Here is a 24372-nt window from a genome sequence, read left to right as displayed (position 1 = left end):
CAGAATGAAAATGGTGCAGTAACTGTAAAACAGAGTGCATATATCAATTTATGTCCCAGCTGCAGTCTACCACCTTATGACCTTTTAGTTTAAATGCAGAATTCCCCTCTCCCAACTTTCAATGGGGGATAAGAGCCTCAGTTGCTAGTTGAGAATACAGACGCTTGACTTGTGTTTTTGTGTGCATATGTGTTAGGTAAAAAGACAGTTCAGATTGAGCGTTGAAGGGACATGGGGCCCCTCAAACTCAGACAGGGCCCTGTTAGTCACGGTCGTGTCAGGCAGACTGAATATTAAGATACTGTACCATTTGCCTCGCTAGCCTCCAAATTCTCCAGGGCTTCTGGGAAGCTGACCACCTGGCCTGTGTGTGCAGGATATAGTGGTGAGAGTGCAGGAGAAAGACACGTGCAATCATTTAGGGTTAACCCTCCCAGCATTGCACTGCACTGCATGCTGGGAGCAAACTGTTTGATGTTAGATGGGCTTCATTTTGTGGAAAAGTTGAATCACATGTGCTGTGTGTGTGTAATCAGATTTGCTTTGATGATGAGCAGCTTTGTCTAAAGGTTGTACATATATGTACTAAGTAGTGTACATATATGTACTAAGTAGTGTAACATTAGAAGACGTGATTCACTTTTTGCCTCTGGCTTTGACTCTGATTTGATGGCAGCATGCAGTATTTTGCCCGTTAATACTCACTTTCCTCACAGTTGAGACCTGTGTACCCAGATGTACACGTGCACTGGCCGTTGACACAGGTACCTCCATTCTGGCAATCAAAGTTGTTATGGCACACGTCTTTCACTACCTCACACCGCTCACCTGCAGGGTCACACATCAATCAAAGCCGTGGCATAGGGTTTACTCTTGTTACTGTGTCCCTTTTTTTTTTTTTTAAACTAAAAATGATTAAAACTGATTATCAGCATTTTATAGTTAGGAAGGTCATCCCAATCGAGCACACAAAAGATGTCTTCCTTTAAGCATTCACCTTCAAATCCATCCTTACAGAGGCACTGGTACTCATACTCAGCGCTAGACATGCAGTGACCACCATTCAGACAGGGCCGCCGGTCACAGGGGCTGCTGTCCACACATTTACTGATCGCTCTGCTATCTGTGAAGCTGTAGGACAGATCCACCTTTTTGTTGTTGATGGAAACCTAAGCAGTAATACAGACAAATTCAAGCTACCACATATTCAAATATATTCTACAACTGTATCTAATTTTTTTTTAGCACATAGAGATCTCACCTCTCCTATACAGCCCTCAAACATGTCACTGACATTAGCGGGCTGAGGCAGGATGTCCATGTTAGGCACTCCTCCTAGGTACATGGGGGTGTGGATATTGAGGCCCTGGGCTTTTCCTGGAGATGTCTTTTTCTCCACGGGACCTTGGTCGACCCTTAGATGGCCAGCCCTCTTGTTCCGCTCAGCCACAACTCTGTGCCACTGGCCTAAAGTGACTGGCTCAGGACTGACAAGTATTGCCTGGCCTGAAAGACAACAATGATGCAGACATTTTACTCCTCTGAGAACAGCACAGCACAGGGATGTACTTATAAGAAGCTTTTGATGAATGTTATCAAGTGTCTAATGATGTTAAATATAGTTTACACTTCTTTTAGCTGCATAGCTGTTGGTCGCAACAACAAGAGTGCCATTTTTATTGAATTACAAATATAAATGGATTTAACTACTTCCTGATACAGTGACTGACTGATATTTATATATATACTTATTAACAAATTGCTATCTAATTTGCATATATGGAAACTATTTTCAAAAGAAAATAAATAGGATTTCCCTTTACCTGTTCCCAGTTCATATCTAAACTCTACATGTCCTTCCACCATGGAAATGGCTACGAAGTCCTCCACCTTCATTTTTTTCCCACCACAGAAGAACATCACACCATCTCTCTGCAGTGGCTTGAATTCCAGCTCAACACGCAGGTCATCATGGATGTTGGTCAGGGGAGGATAGGTGATGTATGATTCCTCACCATCAAACAGAGGAGTCGTCACCAGTTCCCCTAGGGGGAGAGAAGTTAGAAAAATTCATGTAAAAAATGAATTTCTTAAACAATAATAATATCTGTAGATTACTTTTCTACCTAGGGAAACAAAGCGCCTTCCATAGTCAGCATGTTACTTCATAACAGCAAGACATTCCTGTTTTTTATTACGGACATGGGTATCTTCCAACTTACCATCCATGCATTTATTCCCAAATTTGCCAAGGTGGCAGCGGCAGTCATAGCCGAGGCCATTCGGGCGGTTGATGCAAGTAGCATCTGGTCCGCAGGCCTCTGAAAAAGGTGCAAAAAAATTACAGAGGCCACTGCTTTTATACAGTTATATTTCCCTCAGCAATATTCAGATACTTTGATTTAAATGTGGGGTCAATTAGTGATTCATACGTACCTGAGTGACAGTGCAGAGAAGAGTGGTGCTGACAGTTGCTGCCTGTAAATCCTCTGGGGCAGCTGCACTTATACAGGCTAGCCTCTGAATCCTCACACTTCCCTCCATTCTGATTAAGGATGTGAAATTTTTATTTTTTTTACTGGATATAATAAGATAAAGTGGCAAAAAATAAAGATGTGGATAAATTGAACTCGCCTGGCACGGTTGATCTTCGCAGGTGGGACAGTTTGTGACACCAGTGGAGCTCCGGTCGAGGTCTTTAAAGATGACTTCCTCGCCCTGGATGAACAGTTGACGAATACAGCCTGCATGGTACCAATACTCAGTAAGGACAAATCATCACACACATACATAACTTTCCCCACACTATAGTTCTGTTATGCAGTAAAGAGTGGGATGTCTTACCCACAAAACCAGTCTTAATGCCAGCAGTTTTGGCGAGGAGTGTGTAGTTGGGATAACCACCCACATGCAGCTCCTCATTGAGATCCAGGCCCTGGAACTTGCCCTTATTGGCAGAAAAAAGACCATAATAACTTACATAAATAAAGGAAATGCACATTATTGGTCGGTGGACTTACTTTTACATTGACATTACAGTACCTGTGAGCTGCCATTGATGGGCTCCCCTCCATCTACAATGATAAATCCTTGGGTGAGGTTACGATGCAGCTCAACTGTGTGAAACTCTCCCAGTTTAATGGGGTTCGGGTCACGTATGGTGGCCATGCCGGAGCCAACATCAAACCTAAGATAACACAGATTTTAAAAAAATCAATCAATCCAACCATTCATCCATTTTATTAACTGATTATCTAACTTAGGGTCATAGGGGTGACCCCTAAGTTAGATAAGCAGGAACAGGTCACCTATCCATTTTTTTTTTTATTTTAATTTTAAACTATAACAATAGCACTTATAATAATAATTAAGCACTTAGGAGGTTCAATTTAAACTGACCGGAATTCCAAGCGGCCACCCACAAGTCCCAGAGAGATAAAGTCAGCTCCTGTGGTCCTTCTCTGGCCATTGTAGAGAATCATACCTGGACAGCGAGGAGAATCAATACTAGTACAAAGTTGCTTCTAGATATTTCCCTCACAGTAATATCCATCTTAAAAAGTCAAAAAGTCTCCTAGAATTATTTAAGCACATTAAGTTATTTCATGTGTCAGTGGTGCAACAATTGCCTCTTTTCAGCTTTGTCTTGATTTAATACCACTTATTTCTGTAACATTCCTGAAATTTGCATAATTTTTCTGAGTTTTTAGACTATATATAAGTGACTTGTTAGGATGGATATTGCTTGCAGTATCATTCACGCATGAAGCGAACCGAAAGCTGGATGGTAAAGCGGCATGCTCGGGTGACACAAGTCTAAAGCCAACCAAAGCCATGTTATAAACAGTCATCCAATCACTGGGCTGCAAAATGCAACCAGTCACATCATAATGCTAGTGTAGTCTTTGTTTTTCTTTCTCTACATGCTGGAAATACAAGGCTCGTGGGAGAAATGGGAACATGCAATCTTGCATGTCTACCTTTATCATTACTGAAAATGGGCGATCAAGACGAGTAGTCTGCATAAATATAGTCATGGTAAAAAAGAAAGTACACTCTCTCTCTATTCTCAGGTTTTACATATGAAGACATAATAAAAGTGATCTCCTCCTTAGCAGGTCTTAAAAGTAGGTAAATGCAACCTGGAATGAACAAAATCACATATTACACCATGTCATTATTATTTCTGAACAAACGCTAAGCCAAAATGCAGAAGTACTGTGTGAAAAAAATTAGTTTCAACAGTTTGAGGAACCACCTTTAGTAGCAATAATAATTTACTGTATGATTTTATCAGTCTCACGTCGTTGTGGAGGAATTTTAGCTCACTCCTTTTTACAGTGTTGCTTCAGTTCATTGAGGTTTGCGGGCACTGATTTATGCACAGTCTGAGTCCCGCCAGAGCATTTCAGTTAAGGCTGGATTTTGACTGGGGCATTGCAATGCATGGATTCTTTTCTTTGTCAGACAGATTGCCTCACATTTAATTCTGGAATACTTTGGTATCCAGAGGAGTTCATGGTCAACTCAATGACTGCAAGGAGCCCAGGTCCTGTCTGCAAAATAAGCCCAAATCATCATCCTGCCAATACTGTGCTTGATAGCTGGAAAGGGGTGTTTGCATTGATATGTTGTATTTGGATTATGCCAAACACTGCACTGTGCATTGCGGGCAAACATCTCCACTTCGGTCTCATCTGTCCAAAGGACATTTTTCCAGACGTCCTGTGATTTGTTCAGATGCAGCTTTGCAAACCTAATCCATGCTGCCATGTTCTTTTTTTGAAAGAAGAGGCTTTCTCCTGTCAACCTTTCCAAACAAGCCCGACTTTTTTTTTTCTCTAATTAACTTTAACATGAACTCTACCATTTAACATGCTAACTGAGGCCTGTAGAGTCTGAGATGTAGCCTTAAAACCCTTCCCAGATTGATGGGCAGCAATACGATCATGGCTGTCTTCCCTGCGTGTTAACACATACCTGAATGCTCCAGACCAGCAAACTGCCAAAACCTCTGTTTTTAAAGAGGTGATTAGACTTGCTAATGATCAATAAATCAAGCGCGTTTGATTATTAGCACCTGGCTGCTACTTACATGAAAGCAGTAACAGTGTAGTTTGTTTTTCACACATTGTTTCTGAATTTTGGCTTAGTATTATTACATAAATAATGATACAGAGTAATATGTAATGCTTTGCCATTAATCCAAGGTTGCGCTCACCTAATCTTAAGACCTGCTAAGGATGTGATCATTTTTATTAAGCCCTGATGCATAAAAACACAGAATTTAAGGAGCGTGCACTTTTTTTTTTCATTGATTGTATGTAACATAAATCTGATCTTTTGAAAGTGTATGTAAACTTACACATAATCCTGCAAGTGTTTGTGTTAAACATTTTAACAGAAGGAATCAGCATGGTCAAATTGATTTTGCAATTTATTCAAGGTCTTTTGCTACCTGATGGTTGGAGATGGAGCGAGACAGCAAAAATGTCACAGATAAGTTACCAAAAATAAAAAATGGCTATGGAGAAAATGAGAGTCAGATCTTTTCCCATAAATATTAAATCATTTTACTGCCATGTCCTACGCTGCTGTCATGCCGCACACATCCTGCACCAACTGTAGGTATGTCAAAAGAAACCATATAATTGCAGTACTTGCAAAAGCAATTTGACTTTGGCTTCACATGTGCAATCATAAGATTAATCTTGCTTATCCATATGGTCATTTGAAGCACTGCTGCTTTGTATGTAGCTTTGAAGCTGATGAACAAGACTGGCATGTGAAAGTAGATGTTTAACCAAGCTTTTTTGAAATACTGATCACACTAATAATACCAAAACTGGGTTTGTGATCATGAATGAAAACATTGGCCATGCACCATGTTGAATCTGTTTCACAGCCCCCAAATCAGCTCTGAGCTGGATGCATTATGGGAAAGTCTGATGCAGCCAAAAAGCAATATTTCCAACATCAGCCTTCAGTTCCTGAGATTCTCAAGCACTGAGACTCACCAGCGTAAAATATGAGACCTTCCCACCACAGAGGTGAGATGTGAGAGAGAGGGAAGGGACAGGAGACGCAGTGAAATCACACATTAGGAGATATAAAAAAACATACCATACAACAATGTGAAAGATTTAACAAATAATACATGTAAACTGTACACTTTTCAATTAAAGCAGATTTAAGTACAGGATGTACATCCTTACCATCAACATTATCAGGTCTAAAGTTGACCTTAATACTAAAAGCTTTATAGGCATTTTTGATTGTTGGCAGGGTGAGGTACGACAAGGGTTCCTGGGCAAAATATGGCATCACTCTCTCTGGGGATAAAAAAAAAGAAAAAAAAGAAAAAGAAACACGTTATAGTTAACACAGACTGTGCTTGGGTTCATACTCGCAACTATATCCTCAACTCCTCACACTAACCGTGGATTTCAAGTGTAGTAAAGGCCTCCACTTTGCCCTGTTTGTTTGAAGCAGTACAGACGTATGTGCCAGAATCCTCATGGGTGACCCGAGGAACTGTCAGCACGTTGGCTTCTTGGTAACACTTAGAAGGAAGCTCTCTATCAAGCTAGATAAACAAAGAAGACACCAGATTTGTATATAAAACACACTATGCATATGTTTTTTACAAAAAAAGGTCTGAATTTACCAAAGCTTAAAAATTTATTATGACCAAAGAGAGACTTTAGTCTTGATAGTCAATCTGAGAAACGTGTGCTAGGCTACCTTGGACCATTTGATATCAGGAACAGGATATCCTGAGGCCACACAAGGCAAGACTGCATCGGACCCGACCGCCACCTCCTTCGTTTCTGGCAGTGCAGCAATCTGAGGAAGGGCTGTGCAAACAGGTTAGGGATTGAAATGATTATGAGTGACAGCTTAACTGTAAACTAAAGTCATCTGCAGCCATTGATGTCTCTGAAAGTGCAAGCATCTGCGTATGTGATGAAAGGGGAAAAAAAAAAATGTCCCTTTATGAACTCACACTGGACATTCAGGACCACCTGAGACTGTACCGAGCCCACATCATTGGTGGCTGTGCAGCGGTACTGGCCAGCATCGGCCTCCGTCACCTGCTCAATCTTCAGCATGCCACCCTTCACTATAACGTGGGCCGGCAGAGACCCACTGACTTTGCTCCACTTTACCGTGGGCTCTGGGTCACCAACAGCCTGGCATTCAAACTCAACCGAATTCCCGATCATCACTGTCTGCACTGAGGTACGTACGTTGATCATGACCTTTGGCAGGGCTGTGTAAAAGAAAAGACCAAAGAAGAACAAAGTCAAAATTGATTTGGATATTGTAGCGTTTACATTAGTATATACACAATGGATGTAACAGACCTTGGATTGTCAGCCGGGCAGTGTCCTGTGCTTGACCAAACACACTGCTAGCTCTGCAGATATAAACACCTTCATTGCTCTGCTCTAGGTTCTCAATCCTACAGAGAAAAAGGTGATTTAAAAAAGTTTTAACACATACTATACAATATTTAAGGGACTTCAATTTTACTTCTTTGTTCCACTGTTCCAGCTGTTGTACAAAAATAGTTGCAAACATATTGGTAAAGCACACTGAGAACATGTCACAGTGAACATAGGCACTGCAGTTTATTTTTAGCTGATGCCACATTTACAAGCCTGCTGCTGGAAATAAACATGTCTGAAAATAGTCCCTATGAATGCACCATATTTCTTCATTTATACACAGTTTTCAGAAATCTGCCCTTTAAAAATAAAACAATGTAACTATAACTTGCTTTTAAAATGATTGGTACTATAGGAACAAATTTACCTTAACAGAGACAACATGGAAATCTCAAAATGTATTAAGAGATTGTGTTGATTGCATTGATGCACATTTGATTCACTGACAAAAGTAAAAGCACAGGATATCTAGCTATTTTGGGTAAATTATGTTTAATATGTTTTGGGAAGACAGCTGTAAACACAAAGCTTCCAAAGGACTTAATATCATAAACATCAGATACAATGACACAGTTTTAATCAAGAGTTCTTTTCCACTTTCACTAAAACCAAAAGGAGTCACCTGAGCACTCCATCCTTGATGTGGCTGTTTGGTGGCAGAACTCCTCCTTCCTTCAGCCACTCAATCTTGGTTTCTACACCACCTGCTGCTGAACAGGTAAACTCCACAGCACTGCCCTGGGCTTTTACTTCAACCTGGGGTGCTACCCGCACTGCCAGTGGCGCTACAGAAGGGAAAGAGAAACATGACAGGTTTTGTTGTGACACAGCACAGGAAAGTCACTACTCCCCTCTTGAATCTTTTCACAAGCTTATATAATTTGCTTGAAGGGAGCAGAAAAGAATTATAAGTGGTATTCATTTTATACTATTGGCCCAACTTACATCTTACTGTGACTTTAGCAATCACTTCACTGTTGCCCACTTTGTTGCTGGCCACACACTTGTAGCTTCCAGCATCCTCAGCGGTAGCCAGGTTTATCTGGAGGTCTCCTCCATTAACCTCAGCCCTTGGTGAGAGGTTTCCATCCAGCTTGGTCCAAATATAAGTCAAAGGAGGAGTGCCATGGGCCAGGCATTGCAACCTGATCACCTCCCCGACCCGCACAGCCACATCATCAGGCATAGAGGTGGCATATGGGGGAGCTGGATACAGGAGAGAAAAAAAAAGCAGTAGGTAACTGGTCTCTTCTAAAAAGATAATGCGTGCAAAATTAATCTGAATCCAAAGTAGTATACCCAGACAACCTTTGAAAAGTGACTATTAATAGCAACGATGGAAACACAAACACTCACTCTCTACATCGAGCATAATGGTGACCTCAGTGGTGCCCATGTTGTTGGTGGCACTGCAAATGTATTCTCCAGAGTCTTGTCGGCCAACGTTGGGCAACACCAAGCTGTTGTTGACAACCCTGTGCCTCCAAGGCAGAGGGGACCGCAGCTTGGACCATGTGATTGTTGGGGAGGGGAAACCTATCAAAAGACAAAGTGGGGAATTAAATAAATTCTTGGTTCAGCTCAGTTTGACAAGGACATTTTGAAGCATTCACTTAAAACAAAGCTTACTCTACAGCTTTCACCTTTCAACAGTGATAAAACATAAAGTTGACACGGTAAAAAAATGTTTCAAGTGAATTCAAAATAACTTGTCTATGGGCATTACCATGGGCCTCACAGCGCAGTGTTGCAGTCTGACCCTCCACCACAATCATAAGCGGTTCAGGAACGGAGGCCCTGGGCACTGTAGGCAACTGGGATCCTCCCACGACAATTACTTCCACCTTGGTCTCAGTAGTACCTTCATTGTTTCGAGCTGCACACACATATGTGCCACTGTCTTCTGGACGTGCTACTAGTATCTGAAAAAAAGGAGAAAGTTAAAACACACTATATTAACTGGGAAAACAGGTAGAAATTTGGATTGCTTAGAAATTTTTGACTGTGTTATAAGATTATCAGTACCTGCATGACTGCATTGGACTCCATGGGCACAGGGCTGATCAACATGATCTTGCGGTTGTTGTCAAGCCTGTGCCATGACACTGAGGGGCGGGGCTCTCCAGATGCTTGGCATTCCAGGTTAATGGGTTCACCCACCCTGATCCGCACAGGTCCAACAGGGGTGACGGTGGCCACAGGGGCTTCTGATGGTACATACACACAATACTGGTATAGCTTTCTGAGATCTAATTGGCCACTAGAGGGAACCATTGTGCAAATCAGTTTGATGAAAGTGCTGACTGAAATGCATGCAGCTTACCCTTAATAATCAAAGACACAATGGTGTGGGTGATGCCGAACAGGTTGCTTGCCACACAACGATAGGCACCATGATTGATAGTGCGTGCATTGGTGATGGTAATAACAGAACCATCAGAGCTAACTTTTACATTTTCTGCAGAACAGAGTGGCAAATGAAACAATAAATTAGCTTTAGACAGTGAAGAGATAAAATATTTAAGATTTCTACTAGTCAGCCTATAAAATCAGCAGGACTTCAGATACATTTTGGAATGGTTTTGTATAGAAATGACCATGGCTTTTCTCTCTCATCGCAAACACTGAACAAACAATTGGAAGAAAGCTCTAAATGGCTAGTATGGCCAAAAGGAAAGATTGCAGCGATGTTCACATAGGTATCTAATTACTTCTTTAAGACAGACTCTGAAAAGTGTGAACCTTTTTTGGAGATGTGGGGTTTTAAAGAAGTAAACATTAAGGAGAAAAATAGGGCTAATGAGTACCTATTTAGAGCTGCTCTCAACTCTAGAAAATGTTAAGAAAATCAAGTCGGGAGACCAAAGATTTTCTTCTTTCATTTAGCAGGAAATACTTTGCCACATTCTCACTGCTAGAAGAAGTACACAGAAGCTGTGAATTCAGTGGCACAGCTTGGAGCAATCAGACATCACACGGACATTAAACGTGGGAACTTTCAGGTTAAAGACCTTTTATCGTCCAGTTCAACTGAGTTGGACATTTTGTAATCTGAAAATCTGTGACTGAAATCAAATCATGTCAGAAAATCTTTTCATAAATTGCCACTATCATGCAAAATTTTAGGCATACAAAATGTCATTACAAAATAAGGAGGACATTTTCTGAAATGCTCCCTGAACAAAGTCCAAAATTAGTCATTAAACAGAGGACAATATCATGGGTGAACTGCAGCTGTAATTGCTTGTAAATAATTATGTCATAAAATCAGCACTCATTAGGCAGGTTTTGTTCCTCAGAGGCGGTTTGTGCACAGTTATTACCTGGCAGTGGCTGGTTGCTGGCCAGTTTCCACTCCAGTCTAACAGGCTGGGCTCCACTGTACACATTGCATCTGAAGCTGGCTGACTCCCCTACACGTACTGCAGCACTGTGGGGTTCAATGGCGATGATTGGGCTCTGCTGACCTGCAGCAGAAACCAGTGGTTTTCACTCTGGATAAAATCTCTTTGAATAATCTCATTTCATTTGACTGATTTATTATTCACAAAAACCTGAAGTAATACATTCAGTATGGTTATGGGTTACAGTGAGCATTGGTGAAGTAACTCAAACATCACTGATGTCAAGGAAGGAGTAAATGAGAATGAGATCATGGGATAGTTTCAGGAAAAATAATTTAATCTGAGGTCACGCTGGGCGACACTGGAAAATGCAAGTGGAAAGTTCATTCATGGAGCGAGGGAGTGAGAACAACACCTTGCCATGTAATGCCCTGTCCTAAAGGGTTTTGCCCAGCTGCTGACTGATGCTGGCAATTATATTTCCCTGGTACTGTCAACCTCAAGCATGGTGAGATTGCATACTGATCACAGTAACATTAAATAATATGAAATAAAATAAATATATATAAACCAGTTATATATGTAGCCATGTTTTATTCACACTTGAGCACAGAAAGCATATTAAATATTTAAACTGAGACATCCAAAATATTTAGGAACATTTTGCAACTAATTAGGTTAATTAGCAACAGGTCAGTAACATGACTAGGTATAAACAGAGTATCTTAGAGAAGCAAAGTTTCTCAGAAGTAAAGATGGGTAGAGGTTTGCCAATCTGTAAAAAACCATGTCTATAAATTGCGGCACAATTTCAGAATAATGTTCCTCAATGTCAAATTGTAAATACTTTGAATATCTCATCATTTACAGGGCATAATAGTGTCAAATGATTCAGAAAATTTGGAGAAATCTCTGTGCGCAAGTGACAAGGCTAAAAAATCAATATTGGGTGATCTTTGGGCCCCGAGGTGGCACTGCATTAAAAACAGGCATGAGCATGGGCTCAGGAACATGTCCAGAAATCACTGCGCCATCCACAAATACAGGTTAAAGTTCTATGAACATGATCCAGAAATGCCACCGTCTTCTCTGGATCAAAGCTCATTTAAAATAGAGGCAAAGTGGAAAACTGTTCTGCATCTCTGGTATGGGGGGGTGCATTATTGCCTATAGAATGTTTTCTGTGTTCTATTGTGAATAAAATATGGGTTTATGAGATTTTCAGATCGCTGCATTCTGTTTTTATTTACATTTTACAAAGTTTACCAACTGTTTTTTTTTTGGAATTGGGGTCGTATCACCTGCACGAGGCCTCCGGTGTCACACAAACTTACGTGAAGAAGACGAAGTAACAGACACAGGGACAGAGGCCTGATGGACATTAGAGCCGGGGTTTCCTTGTACTTGACAGATATACTCTCCTGAGTCCTCTGGAGTAGCTGACAGGATTCGTAGTTGACTACCCACAACCTGCACAAAGGAACGGAGTCACATCAGCTTGCAAGATAAAATTACTACCTTATATTTACTACTAGCAAAATAAATCCATACACAAGCTGTTGTATATAGGGCTGCAAATCCACAGACCAGTGATTTAACTACACTTGGAGCAATGGAAGAAAACCCCCTGATTCCCTTTCCTTTGACATCATGTGGACAGCTAACAATGTAAACACCATTTACCAGGGAAATCAATGCCACCAGGATGCACTATGGGAAGAACCAACCCAGTAGCTAATTCCCCAGATGTAAATCAAACTGAGCATCTGCAGGATACTCTGGAACAAGTCTGTCTTCACATCAAAGCTTACAGGAGTTAAAGGATTTGCAGTTCATATCTTGTTGCCAGATTCCACAAGGCCCCTTTTACAACGCTAAAAAAGTTCATTGCTTGGTGGTTCGCAGCTGTTTTGACAGATGTGCCCATCTAGATTGCTTTGCATGACATGCTCAGTTTTGGAAAGATTAGCTGTAGAAATGTCTGCCTTCTCTTGGATATAATGGAACTATAATGGCACAGCTTTTTGGTGGTCAATGCCCATTTACCACTTTCTTTCTTCTGAAATATGTGTGCCAACTGTGTACATGTTACTAGAAATAGTATTACTATAAGATCTGACATCAAAAGGTTGACAAAATTGAAATAACGCATATGCATTTAAACAAAAGTAGGTTGAGCATAAGTAGACACATGCTTCACGTCTATAGAAGAACACTACACACGGACTTCTACAAGAGTCAAGTATGTACTCTAGTGTTGTATTGTGAGTCTAACTCAATGAACCAAATTCCTGTACAGTCTAGAAAATATCAAAGATTTTTTAATTAATTTTGCTTACTAGAATAAAATATATCTCTTATCAAATGGAGGCGCAATGATGCACAATGTCTAATCACCTGGTGATTGGCAGAGAGGTGTCCACTAGCTTTCATCCAGGTGACAGGGGGAGGAGGATTTCCTGGTACAAAACAATTGAGCTCCAGATTCTGGCCTTCCTGGACATCAGCTATGGATGGTTGGATGCTCACCACATTAGAGCTATGATCTGCTGCATAACACAAACACAAATAGCTAAGCCACACAATGTTTTATCAGTGATTATACCACCTTTAAAGTTGTACACACAAAACACAGAGATAGAGGCCATGCCGTCTTACCTTTGAGCACACTGACTTTAATGGGCGCACTATTTGAGCCAATGCTGTTGCTGCCAACACACATGTACGTGCCCGAGTCGGCCATCTTGATATTAGGGATGAGCAGAGTACCGATGTCAGTGCGGTCATTACGTGCCTGGAGAGGACATACCAAAATGTGGCTAGATTAGAAATTACATTAATACTCTTTTCTGAAATGATACACAACCTCGGCAATAACATTCCAATTACTTTCCTCATATTTGCCCCATAAAAACAAGGGTAAATCATAAACTAACAGAGCACATCACTTACCTGTCTCGTGCCCCTTGAAACAACACAAACATGACATTACTGATTGAGTGACATTACTACAGACAAGAGCTGTTATTGCTATAATTTCTACTTTGGGTCATGATTTTGGTGACACTATCCGTCGTACACGGAAGTGTACAAAGCAGTGCCGACTTTACTGTGATGACTGGTGGAGTTATGATTTGTTAATAGTCTATGATCACTGATAATTAAAGCACTGTGCAATAATCTTGAGACACCTTGCATTTCTTTAGTTTAATTCTTAATAGTTAGTAGTTAATAGTCAATAGTTCTCCAGGTCTCTTTCTGAAGGTCTTTCAAAGTTTTTCTTTGGACAGTGGCTGCTTTTTTTTTTTTGTACCTGATCATTTGCAGAGGAATGTTTTTTTGTTTGCGAAGCCACTTAACACTGACCTATGAATCATTCGAGCATAAAAAGGCATCTATAAGTCAAGGGATGCAGTAGTGTTGTGTCTACACATAACAGACAACTTAGCAAAGAACCAATTTTAAATTGCATCTTTGGGCATTTTGTTACTAGCAGCCTTTTGCAAAAACACAAGATTTGCTCTCATTTCTTTTGTTGAATCTGGACACATGGATTACAAAAAAAGTGGAAGGCCTAAAAACCCATCAGCAGCAGAAGAACGATTTCTGAGATCAGATTTTGAGCCACCGTGTAATACCATCTGGAAAGCATCTTGCAGGCCGTGTTCAGGCCCTTTTTCTAAAGAACCAGCTCCCTGGTTAGATTTGGGACACCCTCTCCACTTTTAGGATTAAGGTTAAACCTTTACTTTATGATAAAGCTAAGAGTTAGGGCAACCGTGAACCCTCTCACGGTTATGCCTAGGCTGCTGGGGGCTTCCCATAATGCACTGATGATGAGTGTTTCTTCTTCATCTCTTTCCACTCTCTATATATTTAAACGCTACTCGGCATTTAATTAGTTATTATTAATATCTGTCTCTCTTTCACAGCATGTCTTCCTCCCCTCACCTCCAACTGGTCACAGCAGATGACTGCCCCTCCCTGAGCCTGGTTCTGCTGGAGGTTTCTTCCTGTTAAAAGGGAGTTTTTCCTTCCCACTGTCACCAGGTGTGCTTGATCATAAGGGGGGTTTTCTCTGTATTATTGTAGAGTCTTTACAATATAAAGCACCTTGAGGCATCTATTGTTGTGATTTGGCACTATATAAATAAAACTGAGTTGAATTGAATTGAATGATTGGCAGTGACTTCCTTTTTCAGCATGACATTGATCAAAAACACACTGCCAGTGCAGTAAAAGCATAACTGGAAAGAAAAACACAATGGACTCCTATGAGTCATCGATTGGCCTCCCCAGAGCCTGGACCTCAGCATTACTGAAACAGTGTGGGATCATCTTGACAGAGAAAGAAACAAAAGGCAGCCAATATCCAAAGAAGAGCTTTGTATGTCCTTCAGGAAGCCTGGAGAAGCTCGCCTAATAGAGTTCAGGCTTTGTTGAAGAATAAAGGCGGTCATACCAAATATTGACGTTCGAATTGTACAAACTGTTTTTGCCTTACATACTGTACATCCATTATGTTTGCATATGTTTTACAAAATCGCGGCACCTATTTTCTATTTTTCTAGCAAAATATAAAGAAGTGAGGGATCGCTCAAGACTTTTGCACAGTACTGTAAATTAACTATGTTATTATATTTACTCTACAAACTATTAACTGCTGGTGATTATCAACATGATGAAAAAAATTAAGACAGAAAAGACAGTTTGTGACAGTTTGATTTGAGCCAAAGATACATTTTAAAACAGGTCTCAATTTAATATCCACCATCAAATATCTCAAAACAATTTCCCCACTCATATTTAAGAGCTCTCAAGACTTTTCGGCTCATGAGCTATCAACTTGAATTGTTCGTACTCTACTCCACATGGCAGTCAGATGCCCAGCAAGGCTGAAAATGAGCTTGTATTAAGTTTGGAAACACCTCAGAAGGGAGGGGAATCAGAAGGGGAGGGTCTGGGGAGGGATTACTGTATCCGGGGGCTGTTGGGGCATCTATGGACAAAGCTGCTTAGCTTCGGACCATTCAACCGTGAGGGAGGCTAAACCGAGCAGTGGCTGAGGCGGGTCCTGGCTCAATGTGTGTCTGAACCCATTGACGAGTTTTCAAAGCAAGCTGTTTGCTAGAGCATACAGAATTTCTGCGTGGTCGCACGGCAGAGCCCGGCTCCCCCTGGGAAAGGCTGACACAACGCAGTGGCTCTCTGAGGCAGAACTAAACAGGCCCTGAAGCCCTCGTCGAGCTGAGGAGGGCCGTTCAGAATCCAGACTAACACAAAACGCCTGGGGCAGGGGGGCAGAGGGCTACGCCTGGCATAGAGCAAAATATGTCTGAAATACCTACAGTACCTACTGTATACTTAGTGCTGTTAATACACTCAATGGAATGATGGGGGTCAACTGGGTGCTGAGAACCCAAACATTTCAGGGATGGTATGATACGGACAATACAAAACAGGACACCATGAAACACCTTTATTATTAGAACATAATATAAAAACAAGTACTGCATGCAAGTACTCTAAGAAGTCAACCAGACCAAGCTTGTTTGTTTTAATGTATTTGGCACCAGTGCTATAATGACTTAGTGAGCAGCTGTGACAAATTAACATGGTTTACAAGGTGTGAATCAAGGACACATTTGATCATGCACTTAGTCAACAACGTGTGAAGACGAGGTCAGTAGAGGACAATGGATGGGAACTACGAGACAGGAATGACAGACAGTGGACAGATGGACAGACCTGCATCTCCTCAATACGTCTCTGTAACACATCGAGACTGTTGCTTTTAAACTGATGGAAACCGTGAGAGGGAATGGCCTGAGCAAACGTCAGAACAGGGTAGGATAAAAAAAAAAAAGAGGGGGAGGAGACAAACAGAAGGGAGGAAAAAATAAAGGTAAGAGGTCAAAATGCTCAAACAGCCATGAACACTCTGATGAATTACCATCGGCACTGGACATACCTCGAGGCATTAGATAATGCAGAAAGGAATATAAATGCAGTTACAGTATTTAATTAAATGCTGTTAACAGTATCAAGCAGGCGTTGGAAAAACAGGAGACAGCTCACCTGTGGTGGGATTTGTCCTCCGTTTTTCAGCCAGGTGAGCTTCGGGTTGGGTGACCCTGAGGCTCTGCAGTACAACCTCAATGTGTCACCTTCGTGGACTTCAGTATTTTGAGGACTTACTTGGACTTGAGGTAGGGTGCCTAGGCCACTAGGGTTAGAGTCTAACCAAAAATGTAATGTTACATTCAAAGACACATTATATGTACATATCAATCACTAGTTAATTTTTAATCAGTTCATCAAAAATATCCAAAACTTCTTTGTTTTCAGCTTATATATAGATACATATTGTGATCACTTGAAAGGACACTGTATTCAACTATATTAACTTAGACAACTACTCTATTCCTAAAACAGAATATTGCATTTTGTCCCCAGAAAGTTGTGTGTCCTCAAAATGTTTCTATACACAGATTAATTCTTTGCAATATGAAATACAAATTCATACACACTTAAATGCAATGCATACTTTGGACAAGGAGGGACACCCGTGCTGTGTGCTCGCCATGCGTGTTCAGGGCCTTGCAGGTGTAGTCTCCCTCATCGGCTGAGTCCACGGATGTGAAGGTCAGTACACCACCTCGTATCACAGCTCTCTGACTCATTCTGTTACCTGGACCTCCTGTAGTTGAACACACAGTTACACCATGTCACTGATGAAAAAAAATCAGTGCAGTGGGGTAACATTTTGTATGGTTCTTTTTGCTGGACTGGGTTGCCCAGAATCACCCCAGAGATAAACAAAACACAACTACTGTAAAACTGGCCTTTCCACTTAAATAACTAGGAATATCTCAACAAGCCCTGCATTATACAGTATTTAACAGGAATTCTAACTGGTCATACCAATCCATTCAATGGCAGGGGTTGGGTTTCCAGTCACTGTGCAGTGGAACTCTGCCGTCTGGCCTTGCTGGACATTCAGCACTGAGGGACTTACAGTGGCCACAGGCCGGGCCCCCTCTGCAGCTACAGAAGGACACATTGAAGTCAAATACAGCTCGAAAATCTTGCCACACCTAACATGGAGAAATTAAATCCCTGAATGCATTATGAAACTTTGTCAGGAGACTACAGCCACTACTTGACCACTGAGTTATTTTATTATAAATTGTGGAAATGCTTTTGAATATAAGGAACTGACTTAGAGAGAAAGTGATGGCCTGTGCCACAACCCACTTGGCAGCTTAAATCCTCAGTGCAGACAAAGCAGATGAGATGTGGCATGCAGTCCTTGGCAGGGCCTCTGGGTTTACTGCTCTCTACGCCAGTTTGGCCAGCTTCTAGACTGTGTATTTGATCCCAGGGTGGCAGACGAAAAGAAAGGGCTCTTTCAGTACGGAGGGAGTAGGCTATGTAGGCTGAAAACCTCTGGGATTTTTGAAGCCTTGGCTAAGCTTTGACTCTCTGACCCTAATGACACCAACACTCCAGGGCGTCCACTGTGGGACATGAGGCAGGCATGACAGTCTGAAGTCCACACTGAACCCTGGCCTAACATCTACAAATGGAGTTGAGTATAGATGTGCTTTACAGTATGGACAGATGGCTATAAATGTCTATGGCAGAATCAGTGCAACATGTGATAACGCTTAAAGTATCAACACACTTAGTTTAAGAAAAAAATATTTCTCACATTATTATCCAGCTAAGCAGATAGCTTTGGTTTTATCCACCCAGTCTTTAAGGTATGGCTTCATGTCTTTCTTTACAGTAGTATTACAGTAAAGGTATTTGCTAATAATATTTTAATATTTTATTGCAGAGACTAGAGCATGTTGTAGGTATTAAAGATACTGTGCTACAGTAGTTTGAATCATATCTATCTGACTCTAATTTGTTCATGTAAATGGGGCGTCTTCTTCACACACTAAGGTTAATAATAGAGTTCCACAGGGTTCCTTACTAGGACCAATTCTATTTATATTGGCTTTTTTTCATTGGTTCCCTGTTAAATCCAGAATAGAATTTATAATCCTTCTCCTCACATACAAGGTCTTGAATAATCAGGCCCCATCTTATCATAAAGACCTCATAGTACCATATCATCCAAATAGAGCACTTTGCTCTCAGACTGCTGGCTTACTTGTGGTTCCTAGGATATTAAAAAGTAGAACGGGAGGCAGAGCCTTCAGCTTTCAGGCCCCTCTTCTGTGCAACCAGCTCCCTCTCTGGATTTGGGAGACCGACACCCTTTCTACTTTTAAGATTAGGCTTAAAACTTTCCTTTTTGATAAAGCTGACAGTTAGGGCTGGATCAGATGACCCTGAACCCTCCCTTAGTTACACTGCAAAGGGCCTGGGCTGCTGGGCAATTCCCATGATGCACTGAGTGTTTCTTCTTTACTCCTTTTCACTCTCTCTCTTTGTTTATGCACCACTCTGCATTTAAATATCATTAGTTATTATTAATCTCTGGCTCTCTTCCACAGCATATCTTTTGTGCTGTCTCTTTCCCTTCACCACCAACTGGTCACGGCAGATGACTGCCCCTCTCTGAGCCTGGTTCTGCTGGAGGTTTCTTCCTGTTAAAGGGGAGTTTTTTTCTTCCCACTGTCGCCAAGTGCTTGCTTATAGGGGGTCATTTGATTGTTGGGGTTTTCTCTGTATTTTTGTAGGGTGTTTGCTTTACAATATAAAGCACCATTAGGCAACTGTTGTTGTAATTTGGCGCTATATTAATACAATTTTTATTTCAAAAATTTATAGCAGTATTAGTAGCTCTGTGAGTCTGTACTGCATTTTAACTATATGTCAAGAAACATTTTAACCTGCTTAATCTGCTAACTGGCACATTTTAAGTACAGCTAAAGAAGAGTACATGGTTTTGTTTTACAAGCGTTAAGTTACAAAACAATATACCTGACACTCTTGACCTGATGATGGTGCTACGTGAAAGCTTATGAATTTATCAATGTTATTGCAAACAGTTCTGAAAGGGTGTGAATGTGTGTAGTGTGCCATATATCATATATCATGAACAGTTGGTGAAGCTGGAGGAATAGCCAGAGGATTTAAGAATCATTTTCTGGGCACCGTGAATATTATATGGCAATCCACTCCACTTGATGTTGAGCCATTCCACCCGGGATCACTGCGGGAAACAACTGACTAATCAGCTATAACCACACTAGAATTCAGCAGTCTTGTGTGTCCACGCTAGTCTTGATATTACAGAAATAATATTTTGACAGCTACCAGTGCCTACATTCCTCTTGCAAGGTACCATGAACAGTATCTCTAAATCTGAACAGGTAAAATTCAAACTAACTTTATGACAAGTTGCTGCGTTAAGATAAAAGTTTTCCTATACGTGTGATTCTATGAACCTGCTGCAGTATAGTTTGACTTAGTCACAGTCACGGTGTTACTTAAATGACACTTCCATCTGAGTATCTCTTGACACAAATGGAAGTATGAACTCTAGTCTGCTGTGCACATTTAGCTATGATGTAATGGGGTTGTGATGGGATGTATTAAGCACAGTATGATGTTTGAAGCCCAGATGACAGTACAAAAAAAGTATAGCATGATTCCTGAAAAGTGGAATGGAAAAGAGGATCAGAATGAAATGAGATTCTGTCACATAAAACATGCAAGTACACAACCAGATAAATTAATTCAATTGCGATGAAGAAATTTGGCTGAATACACAATTCTTATTTAAAAAACAATTATTTTCTCCACTTTACAGGGACCGTTTTCTAATTTTCCTCTCTGTTAACTGAATTCTTAGTCATCTGCATTACCAGGACTGTGAAGTAACTGTAAGGCCAATGCTGGTTGTAAGATTTTTTTAAGACTCTACATTCATTAGGAGGTGCCCACTGGAATGAACATGCACTTTTTCCAGCAGTGATGGACCCAAATAAACCCAAAAAGTCAAATAGCAACCAGTAACACTCATGTACAATCTTAGTTTTAACCCTAAGAAGGACACAAAAATATATTTTTGGCTCTAAATTAAACTTTGTTGATTGTTTGTGAAGCCCACATAAGAGAGCAAGTACGCTCCAAGATGTTATGTAGTTTCAGCAGCTTTTGCTTGGATGGTTGTACATGGGTGTTACCAGGCCACCAGCGTATCCATGCTGTGGGAGATGACTGCATGCATGTAACAGAGAGAGAGAGAGAGAGGAGGGTCCCTCCAGGGAACCCTGTAGAAGAAATCATGCCCATGCGGACTTACGATGTCTGCGTCCTTCAAACATTTCATAGGATGTGTAAAACATCTGAGTCTGTGAGGCCTCTGGATATGAGGGAGGGAGGGAGGGAGGGAACAGGTAAACTGACAGGTCAGCTCTCTGAAGTAACAGCAGTTTACCTCGCATCTCCTCAGAGACACTTACATCCATCCTTGTATGTGAGTCGCTGTGGTTTTGTCCAGTTGATTGCAAACATCACCACACACGATGTAAACATGCTAAAAAAATCATGGACTTGAATTCAAAACGGCACCACCATGACATGTCTTTAATTTTTTTTTTTTTTTGGCCATTTCAGCTTGTGGTTCTTTACATTGTTAGAATTTGCCACTCACGGTGCTATTAAATTAATAGCTTCATGCATTCAAATTCATACTTACCTAACACCTATGAATCAAGAAAGTTTCCGACATGGTGCACTGAAGTGTATCAGATTATTTTATGCTTCTCTCACACTGAGCAAACTTAAGACTTTACAATCTGAGCACCACATGTGTAAGAGACAAAAGAATGGCTTCTTTTGATCTTGATACAGAATCATGATACACACACACACAAATAGGCTCAAAGAGCATCACTATAAGAACTGTGCATCAACACAAGATAAAGATATGCAGAGTAGCCACATGTGAAACATGCAGGTTAGTAGCGAGAAGCTGTTTTAAAAACTGAAACATTAGTTTCATTTCAGCTGTTAAAAAACCAACATACAGCTTGTGGTTACCCTCAACCTAAAAATATATTATATATGTAAATGAGTGAGCCTATAAATAAAAAAAAATTCTCTTAGGTCTATATGTGCTCATTTTAATCATTTTTTTCCTTTTTCACAAAATATTTCACAGTTAATATAAATACATTAAAACACGTAGTGCACATTACATCATTTTGGTGTGGTTTACAAAGAAATTAAAAAAAAAAAGAGCATGAATAAAAAATAATAAAAGATTACAAAAGCACCTTTGAGTATATATGCTGTCATGTAGCCTCTGAATTAATAAGAGTGGACAAATAAACAGATCTAGTCATGGGAATGACATGAGGCTGAAAAAAAAATGTTTAAAATGTGACCTGTCATCATTTGTTGAGATACTAAAAAATATTTTTCTAACGAAAACACTTGAAATTGTGTAAATGTAAACAAACATCTTCCCATGTAACTGTGTCCACACGGCCAACTCCTTAAAAAAGAATCCCCCGAAACTTTCTTATATATTTGATTTCATGGAAACATTCTAGGCTAACATATTTCAGTCAATCAAAGAATAAAATGCACCAACAACATTGACAGAGTGTAAATTAAAAAAAAACAAAACATAATATACAATTGTAGTTGATTACTGACAGCATTTAATACATGGTTTCCCTTTTCTTCTGCAAGTCAGACGAAAAAAGTCAGATCTCAAAGTATTTCACCAACTAAATCTTACAAGTAGCAATCAATACAAAGGTGGGCTAACACTAAAAGAATGAAACATTACTATTACAGCATTATAGCACATTTCACCAGCAAATGTGACCACAGGTTTAACCAGTTACACGACTAGTAGCACCATTTTGTTCAACAACGTTCATAATCAGGATGATAAGGAGTGTAACACAGCAGCCAGCAGTTTCATGAAGAGATACTGTAAAAGTTGGGTAACACGAATACTCAAGGGTAGCAGGACTTCTTTCTATTCATCCTTTACAGTGAAGTCCTCTTTGAATGTCAGTCGCGGAGTCACTAAGCACCCATCGTGGCATTCACACTGCCCCTCGTCAATATGCACGACACTACACACACTATACCTAAGGCGGGGAGGAGCGCACGAGCCCAAAGTCAAAGGCGCACACCAGAATCCAGCACCCTGCTAGCAAAATGTTGGGTAGCACCAATGAGGAAATCTATCAGTAATTAGGAAGCAACCAAACCACCACCAAATAATTGTGAAAAAAAAAAACAAGAAGATAAAAATCAGCAGTAGCTTCATCAGAGTGTTGGCAGAAAGCATTATCCACATATCACAGATCCAAAAGAGCATTGATATGACCATTGAGTGCCCCATTAGTTAATCTGTATGTTAAACTGTATGGTTGACCATTTATGTTCTACACTTTCAGTTATTACCAAACCCACAAGCTGTATTTCTGCATGGAAATTCCAGGAAAGTCCACTAAGACAAGACTGTAAGTTAAATAGTTAAAAAGTGGAGAAAAGAGCTTGATTGGCAGCATGAGGTCAAATATGGCATATATCTGAAAGCACTGGGAGTTAGAACTGCAAGCGCTTAGTATGCTGTTAACCCTGAGCTGAGCGTTTTACATCACGCAATGTGAAAAGAAGAGAAAAGCATGCACTATTGCAAGGCAAAGGCGTGACGGGGGTGGGGGTCACGTGTGAGGATGAGAAAGTACGGGAGCCACGGTTGGTATGGCAGCATGGCATGATGGGTAATGGAATGCAGCGCCAAGGATCACGAACCTGGCACGTAGAGGATGGCACTGCCCTCGTCCATGCCAAACATGTTGGAACCTGTGCAAATGTAGACACCTGCATCCTCAGGCTGGACATTCTGAATTGTTAGGATGCCATTGAAGTCCATGGCACGGTTGGGAAGTTTCCCGTTACCCCTTCGAGTCCACACCAGAGTGTAAGCTGGTGACTGTATGGGAGTGAGCAGATTAACACATATGAATCACATAGTCTCATCTACAAAACACGGTCTCAATGTCTCAAAATGTCAAACTGCAGCAAGCATCAGCCAGTGATACCTTGCTCTTTGCAGTACAGATGAAGTTGACAGTAGACCCGACCCTTACAGTCTGGGATGTGGGCTCTTCAACTGTTACCTCGATAGGTTTGGATGGGACGCCTGGTAAAAGGGACAATTAGATTACACTGACTGTTCATAAATACAGCTAGAGGATTTCAATAATCCTCTGAATTAAAGTTCATTTAATAATTTACCAGATTCTACACAAAAAAACCCAGCTAAAATCGTTATTTTAAAACTAAAATGAAGAGCGTTATCACACATAATCTGTGTGTAAGGAAATCCTTGTTGAACCACAGATGACATCGCTTTGGTGTTCTGTAACAGGCAGCATGGGGGAAAATGTGACGGTGACACCTATACTCACTTGTGACAACAATTTCAGCACGACTCCTGTTAATGCTGCGCTGGTCTTGGCACGTGCAGATGTAGACACCGGCATCTCTCGGCTTGACGCTGGTGAAGTACAGTTCTGCTCCTGCACAAATGAAAAACAGGTTTTGCATTTGCACATATGTCATAATCCCTTATGCTGTCT

General features: G+C 40.8%; 1 protein-coding gene across 1 annotated transcript in view; it reads right to left on the bottom strand.

The window, feature by feature from the left end:
* Window positions 1-24372, bottom strand: part of hspg2 (heparan sulfate proteoglycan 2) — a 92954-nt gene that overhangs the window by 5790 nt on the left and 62792 nt on the right. Inside the window, exons 43-77 of the mRNA XM_030732938.1 lie at window positions 24202-24312; window positions 23833-23933; window positions 23543-23723; window positions 21063-21122; window positions 17720-17842; window positions 17343-17495; window positions 16874-17034; window positions 16544-16621; window positions 13454-13589; window positions 13193-13344; window positions 12130-12265; window positions 10775-10918; window positions 9775-9909; window positions 9477-9658; window positions 9178-9373; window positions 8808-8987; window positions 8397-8657; window positions 8074-8236; window positions 7368-7465; window positions 7007-7273; window positions 6745-6857; window positions 6439-6586; window positions 6216-6332; window positions 6018-6035; window positions 3400-3484; window positions 3043-3187; window positions 2845-2947; window positions 2635-2744; window positions 2437-2545; window positions 2223-2321; window positions 1824-2045; window positions 1262-1506; window positions 998-1169; window positions 706-828; window positions 308-364 (exon numbers count right to left, since the gene is read on the bottom strand). Of these exons, the coding sequence (XP_030588798.1) occupies window positions 308-364; window positions 706-828; window positions 998-1169; window positions 1262-1506; window positions 1824-2045; window positions 2223-2321; window positions 2437-2545; window positions 2635-2744; window positions 2845-2947; window positions 3043-3187; window positions 3400-3484; window positions 6018-6035; window positions 6216-6332; window positions 6439-6586; window positions 6745-6857; window positions 7007-7273; window positions 7368-7465; window positions 8074-8236; window positions 8397-8657; window positions 8808-8987; window positions 9178-9373; window positions 9477-9658; window positions 9775-9909; window positions 10775-10918; window positions 12130-12265; window positions 13193-13344; window positions 13454-13589; window positions 16544-16621; window positions 16874-17034; window positions 17343-17495; window positions 17720-17842; window positions 21063-21122; window positions 23543-23723; window positions 23833-23933; window positions 24202-24312 (4884 nt within the window). The remainder of the gene's footprint in view (window positions 1-307; window positions 365-705; window positions 829-997; window positions 1170-1261; window positions 1507-1823; window positions 2046-2222; window positions 2322-2436; window positions 2546-2634; window positions 2745-2844; window positions 2948-3042; window positions 3188-3399; window positions 3485-6017; window positions 6036-6215; window positions 6333-6438; window positions 6587-6744; window positions 6858-7006; window positions 7274-7367; window positions 7466-8073; window positions 8237-8396; window positions 8658-8807; window positions 8988-9177; window positions 9374-9476; window positions 9659-9774; window positions 9910-10774; window positions 10919-12129; window positions 12266-13192; window positions 13345-13453; window positions 13590-16543; window positions 16622-16873; window positions 17035-17342; window positions 17496-17719; window positions 17843-21062; window positions 21123-23542; window positions 23724-23832; window positions 23934-24201; window positions 24313-24372) is intronic.

Source organism: Archocentrus centrarchus, chromosome 7, assembly GCF_007364275.1.
Source record: "Archocentrus centrarchus isolate MPI-CPG fArcCen1 chromosome 7, fArcCen1, whole genome shotgun sequence".
Classification (NCBI taxonomy): Eukaryota; Metazoa; Chordata; class Actinopteri; order Cichliformes; family Cichlidae; genus Archocentrus; species Archocentrus centrarchus.
The sequence above is the reverse complement of the archived record's forward strand: the minus strand, read 5'-3'. Positions and strand labels throughout refer to the sequence as shown.